Genomic DNA, 13,348 nt, shown 5'->3' with positions numbered 1-13,348 from the left:
AAAAAAAAAAAAAAAAAAAAAAAAAAAAAAAAAAAAAAAATTAAAAATTAAAATTTCCCAATTTGTTGGGTTGGTGGCCATCGTTAATGCCTAAATTTCCTTTTATTTTATTATTATTTTCCTTTTCCCATTAGAATTAATGGAATATCAATAAATATTGAAAGAGTGGCGGTAGATAGTTATCCGTTGGATGTTGGTAACATCTTCATTCTCTCTCCAAATTAATTTTTAATTTCGTCTCTTTGAATGCCCTTTCATTTTTTATTTATAATAATTTCACTATTAAATCAAAAAAAAATTATTAATTAATTTTAAATTTTGGTTAAAAAAAAAATCTAATACGTTAATTTTTAAATTCACTTAAAAGCCTCGTACCAATAAAGATATTAATTAAATGACTCTGATATCATTAATTAAATAATAATAATAATAAAAGAATTAAAATAATCCTTCAAAGAGTTTAGGGAAATAAATCTAAAAGTTAGACGTAAATTAATTAATTTGCCTAATTTCATTAAATATACAATCCAAAAATGAAAATCTGTTAGCTTTTGTATTTGGACGCGGATCGGAATCCGGGTGACGTGGGGTCCGGGAATTGTGGCGCACCGTACTTTGACCTTATCGAAACCGACATGGTGGCTACGTGAATGGCTCGAGCGTGCAGGTGCAGCTGCACCGTCAATTTGGCCGGTGGCTCACAATTGGCGGGACCGTATTTTTGCGTCTCTGGAGCTTTAAAACGTGGGAATTTAATATCTTTGTTTACCCTACCAGATAATGCCACGTGTAAATATCATTATTGTTTTTATATATATATATATATTAAATTAGTAGGAAATGTAACTGACGCAATTAACCAACCGGTGGTGATACTCAATACCAGTCTTCCTCCTCTATCCTAACATGTTCCATCTTTATCAAAGAGAATCAAGTGCTTACACCTCATTTCGAAGATAATGTTCGGGCAGAGTTTGATAAGAATTGAATTGAATTATGAAAATGGATAGGAATTCAAGCTTTCTTTGCAACCATGTTTGAGGCGCCTTTTTAAAGACTTCAAATCTAGGCTTTGTTGTCAAGATGTCAAGGTTAGTGTAGGCAACATAAAATCATGATTCATCAATGTCTCAAACACATACGATCTAAATAACATGGAATATGACAACAAGAAACACTTGCATTTCAACCATAAGTTTAGTTTTTAAAGCTAAACTAAACATTATCAACCAAAATGGTTTGAACAATATGTGCGGTGATTATGTTCAACCGTAAAATGTCCAAGAAATATGATAATAGTTCCATCAATAATAGGATAAAATAGTGCAGTGTGGGTTCGTGTTGTAGCTATTGTTGGTGTAGTCATTTGGTCACCGATTTGAATTTTATGTATGGAAAAGCTATATAGCTTTGAGATTCCTATGGGAGGATGAGAGAGGAAAAGCAGAGGCAGGGGAGTGAAAGGAACCAGTCCCTAATTCTTTTCTTCTTTAAATTACCACAAATGTGAACAGACAGAGTTGAGATGAACTTTGAGATAAATTCATCCTTAAATTCAGGAGAAATTCCTCTGCACTCAATGTCTCTTCTAAGCTTTTAATTCTACTTAAAAACCTTCCGCTAGGAAACTTGATTCTTTCTGCAAATTCAAATCCCTAAACGATTTTTTTTTTTTTTTTTTTTCATAAAATGCAGGTGAAGAACATGGAATTTCACAGTGGGAAGCAGTGCAAATCTCCTTTTGGACATTCACATCCAAATTCTACTTTAGACGAGTTTGAATTCAAAGCTAGCAGCCGTTTCAATCTCAGCGATATCGGTTTTGATCAAGATGATCTAATAGAGAAGAAAAACAAGCAACGAACACAAAGCGAAGATGAATTTGTACCTGCGACGGAAAGATCCTTCCACTTCCTCATCGGCTCAAAATTCCGCCGCCTCGCATTGAAAATCGCAGCGGCAAAAGCTCCACCGGTCTCGGCGCTCAAAATCAAATTCGCTCACCAGAATCTGTGAAACGATGATTTTGATCCTTTCTTGGGAGTGTCTTACTTGAGTGTAAATGAAGAGAAAGATGAAACAGGAAAACGCAAATAAACAGTAATGGACCGAAACCGGCCCATTAACCATTTCCACAAAGGCCCAACAAACAACCCAGCAGAACAAATTACGGGCCCCAATTACCTCATCCCAATTTGAAAAATTCATCAAATTACAGGCCCCACAATCCACCCTCGAAAGGAGTGTCCTCGCTAACATTCGTTCCCTTCTCCATATGTAATCTCACAATCCACCCTCTTTCAGAGCCCAGCATCCTCACTGACACTCGTTCCATTCTCCAATCGATGTGGGATCCCATAATCCACCCTCTTCAGGACCTAGCGTCTTTACTGGCACACAGTCCTCACTGACACTCGTTCTCTTCTCCAACCAATGTGGGACTCCATAATCCACCCTCTTCGAGACCCAACGTCCTTACTGGCACACCGTCTTGTGTCCACTTCCTTCAAGGCTCAGCCTCTGACACATCGTCTATCTAGCTCTAATTCTATTTCTAACAGCTCAAGTTTATCGCTAGCAAATATTGTCTTTTTTTGAACTTTTCCTTTCGAACTCTCCTCAAAGTTTTTAAAACGTATCAAAATGTTCACACCCATATAAATAATGCTTATTTCTCCTCTCGAATATCACACCGTTGTTTGTTTAGCATCAAAATTTGGTCATGAGTGGGAGCCAATCATATAAGCGACGACATTCCCACCAGAAACAAAATGATATTTAAAGCAATAGATTATTAGATTATCAAAGTGGAAGGAAGAGTAGACAGCTACAGTCTTCACACTACTGAATCTAAACAGAAAGCCTATATTCTTTTGCTGTTCCTAAAATCACTTTCTTCACATCCCTTGAAACAGAGTAATTAGATTACGCAGAGGAAGAAGAAGAAGAAGAAGCATGAGCTCCAAGCTCAAGAGGTGTGAAGGGGCACCAAGCTCCTACCTACTCCAAGATGTCTGTAGGCCAAAGTTGTTTCCACATTGAGATTTCTTGATCGGAGCAAAGCTTTCGGATTCCTCCGTAGAACCCGTCGATCTCGTTGCCTTCCTCTCGATGGTCCTTTCGGTTGATGGCTGCGAGTCTCCATCTTGATCCAGGGGTGTACTGGTTGAACTCCAGCACCACAGTTTCTGTTCACAAAATTTCACATATCAGCAACCACTTCTACACTTTCATATGATAACCACACAACTTGAACTTTGATGATGGAAGAAGTCACTGATGAACACCAAGTTCTTACCAATATTCATAACAGAAATGATGATTTCAAAATCTTAAGCTGATGGAACTTAAATGCTTTTGAAGTCACAGATTCTTAGCCTACTAGGATATCTACTTCCACATTGGTTCCACATTGGTTGAGGAGGAGAACAAACCACCATTTATAAGGGTGTGGAAACTTTTCCCTAGCAGACGCGTTCTAAAACCTTGAGGGGAAGTCCGAAAGAGAAAGCCAAAAGAGGACAATATCTGCTAGCGGTGGGCCTAGGTCGTTACAAATGGTATCAGAGCTAGACACCGGACGATGTGCCAGCCTTCTCGCTGTTCCCCGAAGGGGGGTAGACACAATGCGGTGTGCCAATAAGGACGCTGGCCCCTAATGGGGGGGTGGATTTGGTGGTGGTCCCACATCGATTGGAGAAAGGAACGAGTGCTAGCGAGGACGTTGGGCCCCGAAGGGGGGTGGATTGTGATGTCCCACATTGGTTGGGGAGGAGAACAAATCACCCTTTATAAGGGTGTAGAAACCTTCTTCTAGCAGACACATTGAGGGAAAGCCCAAAAGGGAAAGCCCAAAGAAGACAATATCTACTAGCAGTGGATCTGGGACATTACACTACTACGGTCCTATTTCCAAATATTTGTCATCAAGTAGTTGTCCCATTATATTGATCCCAGATGCAGATAAGTAGTGATTATTTTGAAAAAGTAGCAATAAAGTTCATCTTAACCAAAAGGACTGAAAAAGGTAGAAAAAAACAAAGTACAAACCAGCTGCACCTAGTGGATAACTTTTAAGAGTAAAGAGAAACCAACACTCCAGCACTGAACTACCCAACCCAAGGATAGCTCAAGCTCAATTAGTTAAAGCATTATACTCTCAACTAAATGATCAGAGGGTAGAATTCCCCCTCTCGTGTTGCTAGTACAATCTATATCCAATGGAAAAGCGCCAAACATAAAAGAAACTTTCCTCTCGATCGGTTTTGTCTTTCCAATCGTTGCAAATATTCTAGTATATATATAACTAGCCATATGGTCCAACACGTGAATAAAGTCACCTTTGTTTCGAAGGCCGAGCGAGTTAAACAAGTTCGTTTTTTTTTTCTTTAAAAGGAGGTCCTTAGGTCCTTTTCTATCTCCGGACTGCATTAATTTCCCAATTGTTAAAATCAACAAAGGCTTGGGCAGTGTTCAGTTACCTCAGAGTGGTTGGCCATAAAAGCTCCACTAAGACAATTCAATAGATCAGTGGTTGGACACAAGCATTCCACTGGGACAAAAGCTATGAATATGTTGGTAGAAATGATGGCATACTGACAATAATGTCTAGGGGACCAATCAAATAGCATAAAAAGTTTTGGCCCACATTTTAAAAATGAGATGCTTTTCGATAGGGTTCTGAAACAGCGACCCATACAAACTGACTTCTGCCCATGCCAGTGCAGGTCAAGTAATGACTCATCAAAACAACGAAGAATGGCTTATAATACCTCAGACTACAAGTAACTGAAGGTTCAGAAAACAACTACTTCTAAGACAAAGGAGAAGCGGGGAGGCCTCTCTGTGTTCTTAAGTGGCTATGTCCACTCTTTTTGTGGGGTTTCTTTATTCTTTATGCCTTGTTTTTTCGTTTAAATTATGAAAATTGGTTTCTATTTTGAGTTGAATCTTATAATAAAGATTTCAGAACTAGCTCAATGATCAGTAACTCTGCTTGAACTTCCATAGAACAAACAACAATCCAAAATAAATGATCAAACTAGAAGTTGTGAAGAAAACTCACCACTATAATGACATCTGCAGTGAGTAGCATTTCCATCACATGTTTCCAAGTGACCTACAACGCCATACCACCAACCTGCAATGCATATGCCACAGTTTATGAGCCCTTAGTTAATTAGCTATTCACAGCAACGCTATAAAAAGTTTACAACAGTAACGGTTCTTATTACGTGAAACAAAGTTCTTATATTATAAAAAGAACTTTCTGTTCCCAAAGAAACAAAAAACGAGCTAATTTTGATAGACGATTGACCGACTATTTAGTCTTTCCATTTCTATGTTCGTATGGGTCTTTTCCTTTTGCTTCCATGACCTTTCGTCAAACTGTAATACCTTGATTTAGACGAACAAGTCGAAAGGGGATGGTTTGAACTAGGACTCAGAACAGGTAGAAATTCAATAGATAAATTGCAAAAAAGCTCAAAAGAGATCTAGGCTGAAGAACAAACCATAAGGGAATTCTTTGTTTTTTCTCCACTGTATCTCAATATGGTCACCAGGGCACAATTCATTCAAACAGTCTGAGATATGAAGATCGTGTGGAGGAGTATCGATGGGCGGTGCTCTAAGCCTCTCCCATTGCACGCCATTCTCAATTGCGATTGCACGCCTGCCATGTGGAGGGTACCTGTAAGAAAGAGTACATTTTCTCAATTGAAAGATCTGTAAAAGAAAACAGGGCAATAATTGATGCGGTCGAGTTAGACAGAGGGTGTTTGCTTAATCACCTCGCTTGGAAGGTGTCCGTGTGGGGATCATAGCAAAGCTTTGCATCATAACAAGACAACATGAAACCAACATGGCCATTCTGCATAATTGAATACTTCAAATATCAGGTACAATACTTTGAAAAGGCCACCAGCCCAATACACAGTTAACTATTAACTATTCAGATCAGATAGAGCTAAACACTTCATCACAGGAAGCGGGGAAATCTGAATACATAGAAAAGACTTGTTCACAACTGGAAGCATACGATTACGAGTCGTTTACCTCACGGTTATAGACCTGAGCTGGGAACCAGAATCTGCCAGTCTCAAGCGCAAGATACCAAGACATGATTGAATCAACCGGCAGCGAATTTCGTTGCGTGTTATTGTCATTAGCCTTGGATCTGATCCATGAAAGAGACCAACCAAAAGACAAAAGTCTAATAATGCTCTTCTGCTTGTTTTGCTTAAGATTACTTGCACCAGCTCTAGAAGCAAGATACCATTGCCACTCTCTGTAAGCAGCTTGACCAATAACTTTACCCCATTTTCGTTGTATGTGCTTCTCCCAAAGACGGTCACTTATACATCTCTCTCTCAATGAACTACAAACACCCGCCATACTACATAGAGCGCCCGGTGGAAGTCTCTCTAGAATGCCTTCCAAGACCAATTCTGGCAAGTCCAACACCGACATCTCACTGTTTTCCTCAACATTCTCTATTTTTGAAAGATATTTCTTTTTCAAGGACATCCTCGATGGAATACTAAAAAGATATGTACAAAGACTGTTCTTGATCACCTTGTATATGGGAAAGAATGATAATTCTTTCCAGAACCAGTGGGGCAAGAGCCTCATCTCATATGCCCATAGTGGGAGTGGTTTGAGGGGGAGGGACTTTATAAAGAGGAGGAAGGAGAGGCAAGTGAGGAAGAAACAAAGAAGCATCAGAAAAGAGGTACTTTCTTTTATGGATAAAAAAATGGATTTAGCATAAAAGACAGGGGGAAGATGAATGGAAGAACCCAATTGTGGGAATACAGTGTTAATGAGGGGAATAATACTGAAATGAAGCCCCTTTTTCTTCTTCCTCCTTGATCATTAAGAAAGGCAAAAAAAGGAAGTTCAATGTGGCCTATGGGATCCTGTGGCACCTTTCAAATGTGGGTTTCAATTGGTTCAAAGAAGCCCACCAACCCCAAGGGTGGGCTCCACGTTGAAGTTTAACAGAGCAAACTAGAGGGCCTTGAGCCACCTCACAAGACAAACTTTTGTGGGGAAAGTTGGCTTCACTTCACCAGTCCAGGAACCAAAAGAAAGTTTGAACAGCTCCCTCAGCTTCTTAATCTTTCTTCCTTTAAAGCATTCGAACATACAGACGCCCAAACCCAGCTGACATTCAAATAAAAAACAGGGCCAAGTGAGCTAAATTGGTTCTATTGGATGAACCCATGACTGAAACTTGTCGATTGGGTGGGGCAGTCTCAAATCTATGGTGGTTTCCTGACACCTGGAGAGTCCCAATAAGCGAAAAAAATAAATAAACAATGATAATAAAGCTATAAGAGTCTAGATGCAATGACCCATATCTCCAAAATCCCTGATTTTGTTTCTTAAAAAAGAGCTAAACCAAAAGAATAAGGTGGAAAAACAGATCGGAGTTGTTGGCAGATAAGCCACAATTAGGTGCACCCAACACCTTAAAATTGTAAGAAATATAGAAATGACACACAACAGACAACGACTAGGAGATCTAGAACTAGTGGCGGAGATAATGGTGGCTACAAAGAAGAAGAGCAGATAAAAAGAAATGAAGAAGGTGGGGTCCTTTCTTCTCACCTCAAACTTCAAAAGCAAGTCGTGTTCTTCATCACAGGACCATCATCAAATCCTTCACCACCACCACCACCCACAGAGCTCTCAATCGCCTTCAATCCCTCTCTTAGGCAATTCATCAAACAGTTTGTGTGCATAAACAAGAGAAGGAGAGACCCATGTATTTAATGGCCGGTCTCAAGGCTTGAATTACGAATTAGCAGAAAAGAAGAAGATGGGGATTTTTGGAGGGAATTATTGTGTGGATATCAAACAAAAACCAAATGTTAAACCTTAAAATCTCAATTATTACAAACCCATCTCTCTCTCTCTCTCTCTCTCTCTCTCTCTCTTTCGTTTCTTCATCGCTCTCTTTCCAAGATTCCCTCTTTTCAAACAAGTGGGACTAAAATCCGTCTTAACTAGAAAGATTTTCGATTCCGTGATATTATTGGCTGCTATCTGGCTTTGGCTTTTTCCTCTACGTTCTATTTCTTTGCAACCCTTTTACTACTATCCAATTATATCTTGCCACGTCACACAATCAATTATCTTTTTTTAGATTAAAATAAATCAAGATTTTTTATTCGTTGGTTGATGAAAAAATTAATATATGAAACTCAAATAGTTTTCTTTTTTTTTAATGTAAACTTCCATCATACAAATTTATAAATAAATATTTTTTTAAAAATAATTTTAGAAATATTATTGATCACTTACACGTGCAAAATTTGAAACAATATTTATATTGTGTGATTGGATTATAATAAATTAAGCGTCTTATCAAATCATATATTATAATTAAAATAATATCACGTCAAAATTATTTGCTAGAGTTGATAATGTTAAGAATATGCTATATATTTAATAAAATAAAAAGTAAAAGAAGCTGGAATATTTTAATTATAAGATTTAATTTCATTATCTTATTAAAAAAAATGTACAAAAATGTGTAGACTAAAATAATTTTTTTAAGAAACATTAATTTATTTAAAGTTGCTTTTAACATTTAAAAAATATCCAACAAAAATCTTCTAAATTCAACTTTGATCTCCCAATTTTAAAAATATTCTCAAAATATCCTTTAGTTTGCATAATTTCAAATCATACCCTTTTGGCTTGTTAAATTTGACAAATTTGGTATATATGCAATTATACAAATTTGTAATTTGGTTGCAATTGGAAAGAAACTAAAGTATAGGGAAATAGTTTGAAATATGGCAAACTGGAAGGACGTGAGTTGTAATTAATGATAATTTGAGTGACTAATGTGTGCCTGCGTTTGTAAAATAATTAAAATATATGCTAATTATGTAATTATAGTTAAATCCCCCCAACCAAAAATATTTATTTAATGAATTCTTTGTACTGACACAGACAAAAATTAATTATAACATGACGTGATCAAATTTAAATTAAATTAAAATATGTATATTATATAAATAAAAAAAATTGAAAAATAATAATAGAATTTAAAATTGATAAAGAAAATGGGATTTAATCCTTTCTTGAAAATTCAACAAAATCCTGATCTTTAGCGCCTCAAGAAATATGGGCACGGGCACGGGCACGGGCACGGGCACGGGCAACGGGCAACGGGCAACGGGCAACCGACCTGGTTTTTGGTGGCCTCCCAACAGCCACGCATTTCTTCAACGAATATACCTTTAATATGCTTTAAATTTTGATATAATTATTCTAAAAAATATATTTATCGACCCCATGAATAATTAAAATTTTATAAAATTCAAATATAAAATGTTCACAGATCACAGGATTATTAACATCGATTACAGATCACAGGATTATTAACATCAAATATAAACTTTTATAGTTTGGTTAGGGGTAGTCGGGTTCTTAAGTTATATGAATTCCTCTAAAATTTTAAATTTGATAATAACCGATCGATGGATATATTTAAAAAATAAATTAATAATGGTTGTATTAAATATAATACTAGATTTTATGTTCATCACAACATAAATTTAATATCCGGTGTCTAATAAATAAAAAATTAAAATATTTTATAATTATAATTTAATTTTATACTTAAAAACTCCAATGAATAATTTTGGAATATTAAAAAAATTCAAAACAATTTTGTTTAATAATATATTTTGATTAGAATATTAAATTATTACGAAATTTCTAATGAGGAAGCTTGTTTGAAGGAATAAAGGTGGGTAAGGTGAGGATCCCTTATATAAAAATTAGCCTCTAAGATTGGCACGCCTTTCAAACACATTTTTTAATTGGCTATTTATATTCATTTAAAAATCTTATTTCTTTTTTCATATATAAATTAAAAAAAAAAAAAAATCCAACAAATAGGCTCAACGAACCCACCAGAACTATGGTGGGTGGGCCCCATCTCAATTTTATTAAAATAAATAAATAAATAAATTATAAAACTTAGTCTACCTTTAATAATTATATTTTTTTTCCCTCCAATGTATGACGTGTAAATAAATTATAAAACTTAGTCTACCTTTAATAATTATATTTTTTTTCCCTCCAATGTATGACGTGGAATGGATGTTTATTTTATAATTTTATATTGTCATTTAATAATATATATATATATATATATAGTATAGTATTATCTAATCTTTGGGGTAAAGATTTAAGAAAGTTAAGTCNTCTCTCTTTCGTTTCTTCATCGCTCTCTTTCCAAGATTCCCTCTTTTCAAACAAGTGGGACTAAAATCCGTCTTAACTAGAAAGATTTTCGATTCCGTGATATTATTGGCTGCTATCTGGCTTTGGCTTTTTCCTCTACGTTCTATTTCTTTGCAACCCTTTTACTACTATCCAATTATATCTTGCCACGTCACACAATCAATTATCTTTTTTTAGATTAAAATAAATCAAGATTTTTTATTCGTTGGTTGATGAAAAAATTAATATATGAAACTCAAATAGTTTTCTTTTTTTTTAATGTAAACTTCCATCATACAAATTTATAAATAAATATTTTTTTAAAAATAATTTTAGAAATATTATTGATCACTTACACGTGCAAAATTTGAAACAATATTTATATTGTGTGATTGGATTATAATAAATTAAGCGTCTTATCAAATCATATATTATAATTAAAATAATATCACGTCAAAATTATTTGCTAGAGTTGATAATGTTAAGAATATGCTATATATTTAATAAAATAAAAAGTAAAAGAAGCTGGAATATTTTAATTATAAGATTTAATTTCATTATCTTATTAAAAAAAATGTACAAAAATGTGTAGACTAAAATAATTTTTTTAAGAAACATTAATTTATTTAAAGTTGCTTTTAACATTTAAAAAATATCCAACAAAAATCTTCTAAATTCAACTTTGATCTCCCAATTTTAAAAATATTCTCAAAATATCCTTTAGTTTGCATAATTTCAAATCATACCCTTTTGGCTTGTTAAATTTGACAAATTTGGTATATATGCAATTATACAAATTTGTAATTTGGTTGCAATTGGAAAGAAACTAAAGTATAGGGAAATAGTTTGAAATATGGCAAACTGGAAGGACGTGAGTTGTAATTAATGATAATTTGAGTGACTAATGTGTGCCTGCGTTTGTAAAATAATTAAAATATATGCTAATTATGTAATTATAGTTAAATCCCCCCAACCAAAAATATTTATTTAATGAATTCTTTGTACTGACACAGACAAAAATTAATTATAACATGACGTGATCAAATTTAAATTAAATTAAAATATGTATATTATATAAATAAAAAAAATTGAAAAATAATAATAGAATTTAAAATTGATAAAGAAAATGGGATTTAATCCTTTCTTGAAAATTCAACAAAATCCTGATCTTTAGCGCCTCAAGAAATATGGGCACGGGCACGGGCACGGGCACGGGCACGGGCAACGGGCAACGGGCAACGGGCAACCGACCTGGTTTTTGGTGGCCTCCCAACAGCCACGCATTTCTTCAACGAATATACCTTTAATATGCTTTAAATTTTGATATAATTATTCTAAAAAATATATTTATCGACCCCATGAATAATTAAAATTTTATAAAATTCAAATATAAAATGTTCACAGATCACAGGATTATTAACATCGATTACAGATCACAGGATTATTAACATCAAATATAAACTTTTATAGTTTGGTTAGGGGTAGTCGGGTTCTTAAGTTATATGAATTCCTCTAAAATTTTAAATTTGATAATAACCGATCGATGGATATATTTAAAAAATAAATTAATAATGGTTGTATTAAATATAATACTAGATTTTATGTTCATCACAACATAAATTTAATATCCGGTGTCTAATAAATAAAAAATTAAAATATTTTATAATTATAATTTAATTTTATACTTAAAAACTCCAATGAATAATTTTGGAATATTAAAAAAATTCAAAACAATTTTGTTTAATAATATATTTTGATTAGAATATTAAATTATTACGAAATTTCTAATGAGGAAGCTTGTTTGAAGGAATAAAGGTGGGTAAGGTGAGGATCCCTTATATAAAAATTAGCCTCTAAGATTGGCACGCCTTTCAAACACATTTTTTAATTGGCTATTTATATTCATTTAAAAATCTTATTTCTTTTTTCATATATAAATTAAAAAAAAAAAAAAATCCAACAAATAGGCTCAACGAACCCACCAGAACTATGGTGGGTGGGCCCCATCTCAATTTTATTAAAATAAATAAATAAATAAATTATAAAACTTAGTCTACCTTTAATAATTATATTTTTTTTCCCTCCAATGTATGACGTGGAATGGATGTTTATTTTATAATTTTATATTGTCATTTAATAATATATATATATATATATATAGTATAGTATTATCTAATCTTTGGGGTAAAGATTTAAGAAAGTTAAGTCTAATTTTTTTTTTATCGAAAATATAATTTATTTAACTATATTGTTTTGAGTATTTTGCTCAATTATTATTATTATTATGAATTTATTCGTTTTTTTCTACAAATTCTCTCTCCCGAGATCGAGGAGATATATTAAAAAACGAGCATGGAATATCGAAGAGAGAGAAAAGAGGATAATTTATAATGGATGATGAAGGAAGTTGTTTAGGTTGGTTTGTGATTATCACTTTCCCATTCACTTCCCTTCCAATGCCTTTGTCTCCTAAAGTTTAAGCATCACTACTATCATTGCTATCGACTTTTTCTTTCTCTAATCTTTTCCTATCTTTCATTATAATGAGGATACTGACTTTCATATCTGACTCTTGATTATTACACGATAAGATTTTTTTTTCTTTACGACGTAAATGTGAACTTAAAAGATTGATGTGAATCTTAGATCCAACGTTTTGACATAGAAAGAAAGGCACGGTTTGAGAAGCCCACAAATCCATTTTATATATTGTATTGCTTATAAAGTATTTTAGACATCCAAATATGGATATACTTTTATTTATATATATATATCTTTAACTAATTGAACTATACTCAGATTAAATTAATGCTTGTCATGGTTTAAAAGAGAAAAATAAAAGTTGAAATAAAATATTTTTCTATAATAGATTTGATCTCGTGTCTCCAATAACCTCACTTCAAATTTCTTAATCATAACTTTTGATTCGATTGAAGAAAAGAATTGGACATTCCTTGTAAGGGTATAGAAACCTCTCTAATACGTTATAAAACCTTAAAAGAAAGTCTAGAAGACAATATCGCGGACTTGGCAGTTATAGTTTCCTTCATTCAAGTTTCCTTCATTCTAAGTTTCCTTCTTTGGGGGATATTGACAAAAA

The 13,348-nt window shown here is 33.7% G+C and overlaps 2 protein-coding genes across 4 annotated transcripts in view; both read right to left on the bottom strand.

Moving 5' to 3' along the window:
• Nucleotides 1-2,023, bottom strand: part of LOC111490728 (hydroxymethylglutaryl-CoA lyase, mitochondrial-like) — a 7,582-nt gene extending 5,559 nt beyond the window's left edge. The window contains exon 1 of one of the 2 annotated variants that reach the window (XM_023139302.1): nt 1,889-2,023. In XM_023139302.1, the coding sequence (XP_022995070.1) occupies nt 1,889-1,919 (31 nt within the window). In that variant the 5' untranslated portion in view covers nt 1,920-2,023. The remainder of the gene's footprint in view (nt 1-1,888) is intronic. The other variant, XM_023139303.1, reaches the window with a different exon arrangement.
• A 749-nt stretch (nt 2,024-2,772) lies between these two features.
• Nucleotides 2,773-7,979, bottom strand: LOC111490745 (F-box protein At2g32560-like). 2 transcript variants are annotated; one of them, XM_023139333.1, is made up of 6 exons: nt 7,615-7,979; nt 6,058-7,285; nt 5,793-5,872; nt 5,514-5,692; nt 5,066-5,140; nt 2,773-3,188 (listed from the first exon to the last, which is right to left on the bottom strand). In XM_023139333.1, the coding sequence occupies exons 2-6, from the start codon at nt 6,721-6,723 to the stop codon at nt 3,001-3,003; spliced, it is 1,188 nt and encodes a 395-aa protein (XP_022995101.1). In that variant the 5' UTR covers nt 6,724-7,285; nt 7,615-7,979; the 3' UTR covers nt 2,773-3,000. The 2 variants fall into 2 exon arrangements, with proteins under 2 accessions (XP_022995101.1, XP_022995102.1); XM_023139334.1 differs by having other exon boundaries at nt 6,058-7,167.
• Between the last annotated feature and the right edge of the window lie 5,369 nt (nt 7,980-13,348).

The sequence above is a fragment of the Cucurbita maxima genome, unplaced genomic scaffold (genome assembly GCF_002738345.1).
Source record: "Cucurbita maxima cultivar Rimu unplaced genomic scaffold, Cmax_1.0 Cma_Scf00016, whole genome shotgun sequence".
Lineage (NCBI taxonomy): Eukaryota > Viridiplantae > Streptophyta > Magnoliopsida > Cucurbitales > Cucurbitaceae > Cucurbita > Cucurbita maxima.
The sequence above is the reverse complement of the archived record's forward strand: the minus strand, read 5'-3'. Positions and strand labels throughout refer to the sequence as shown.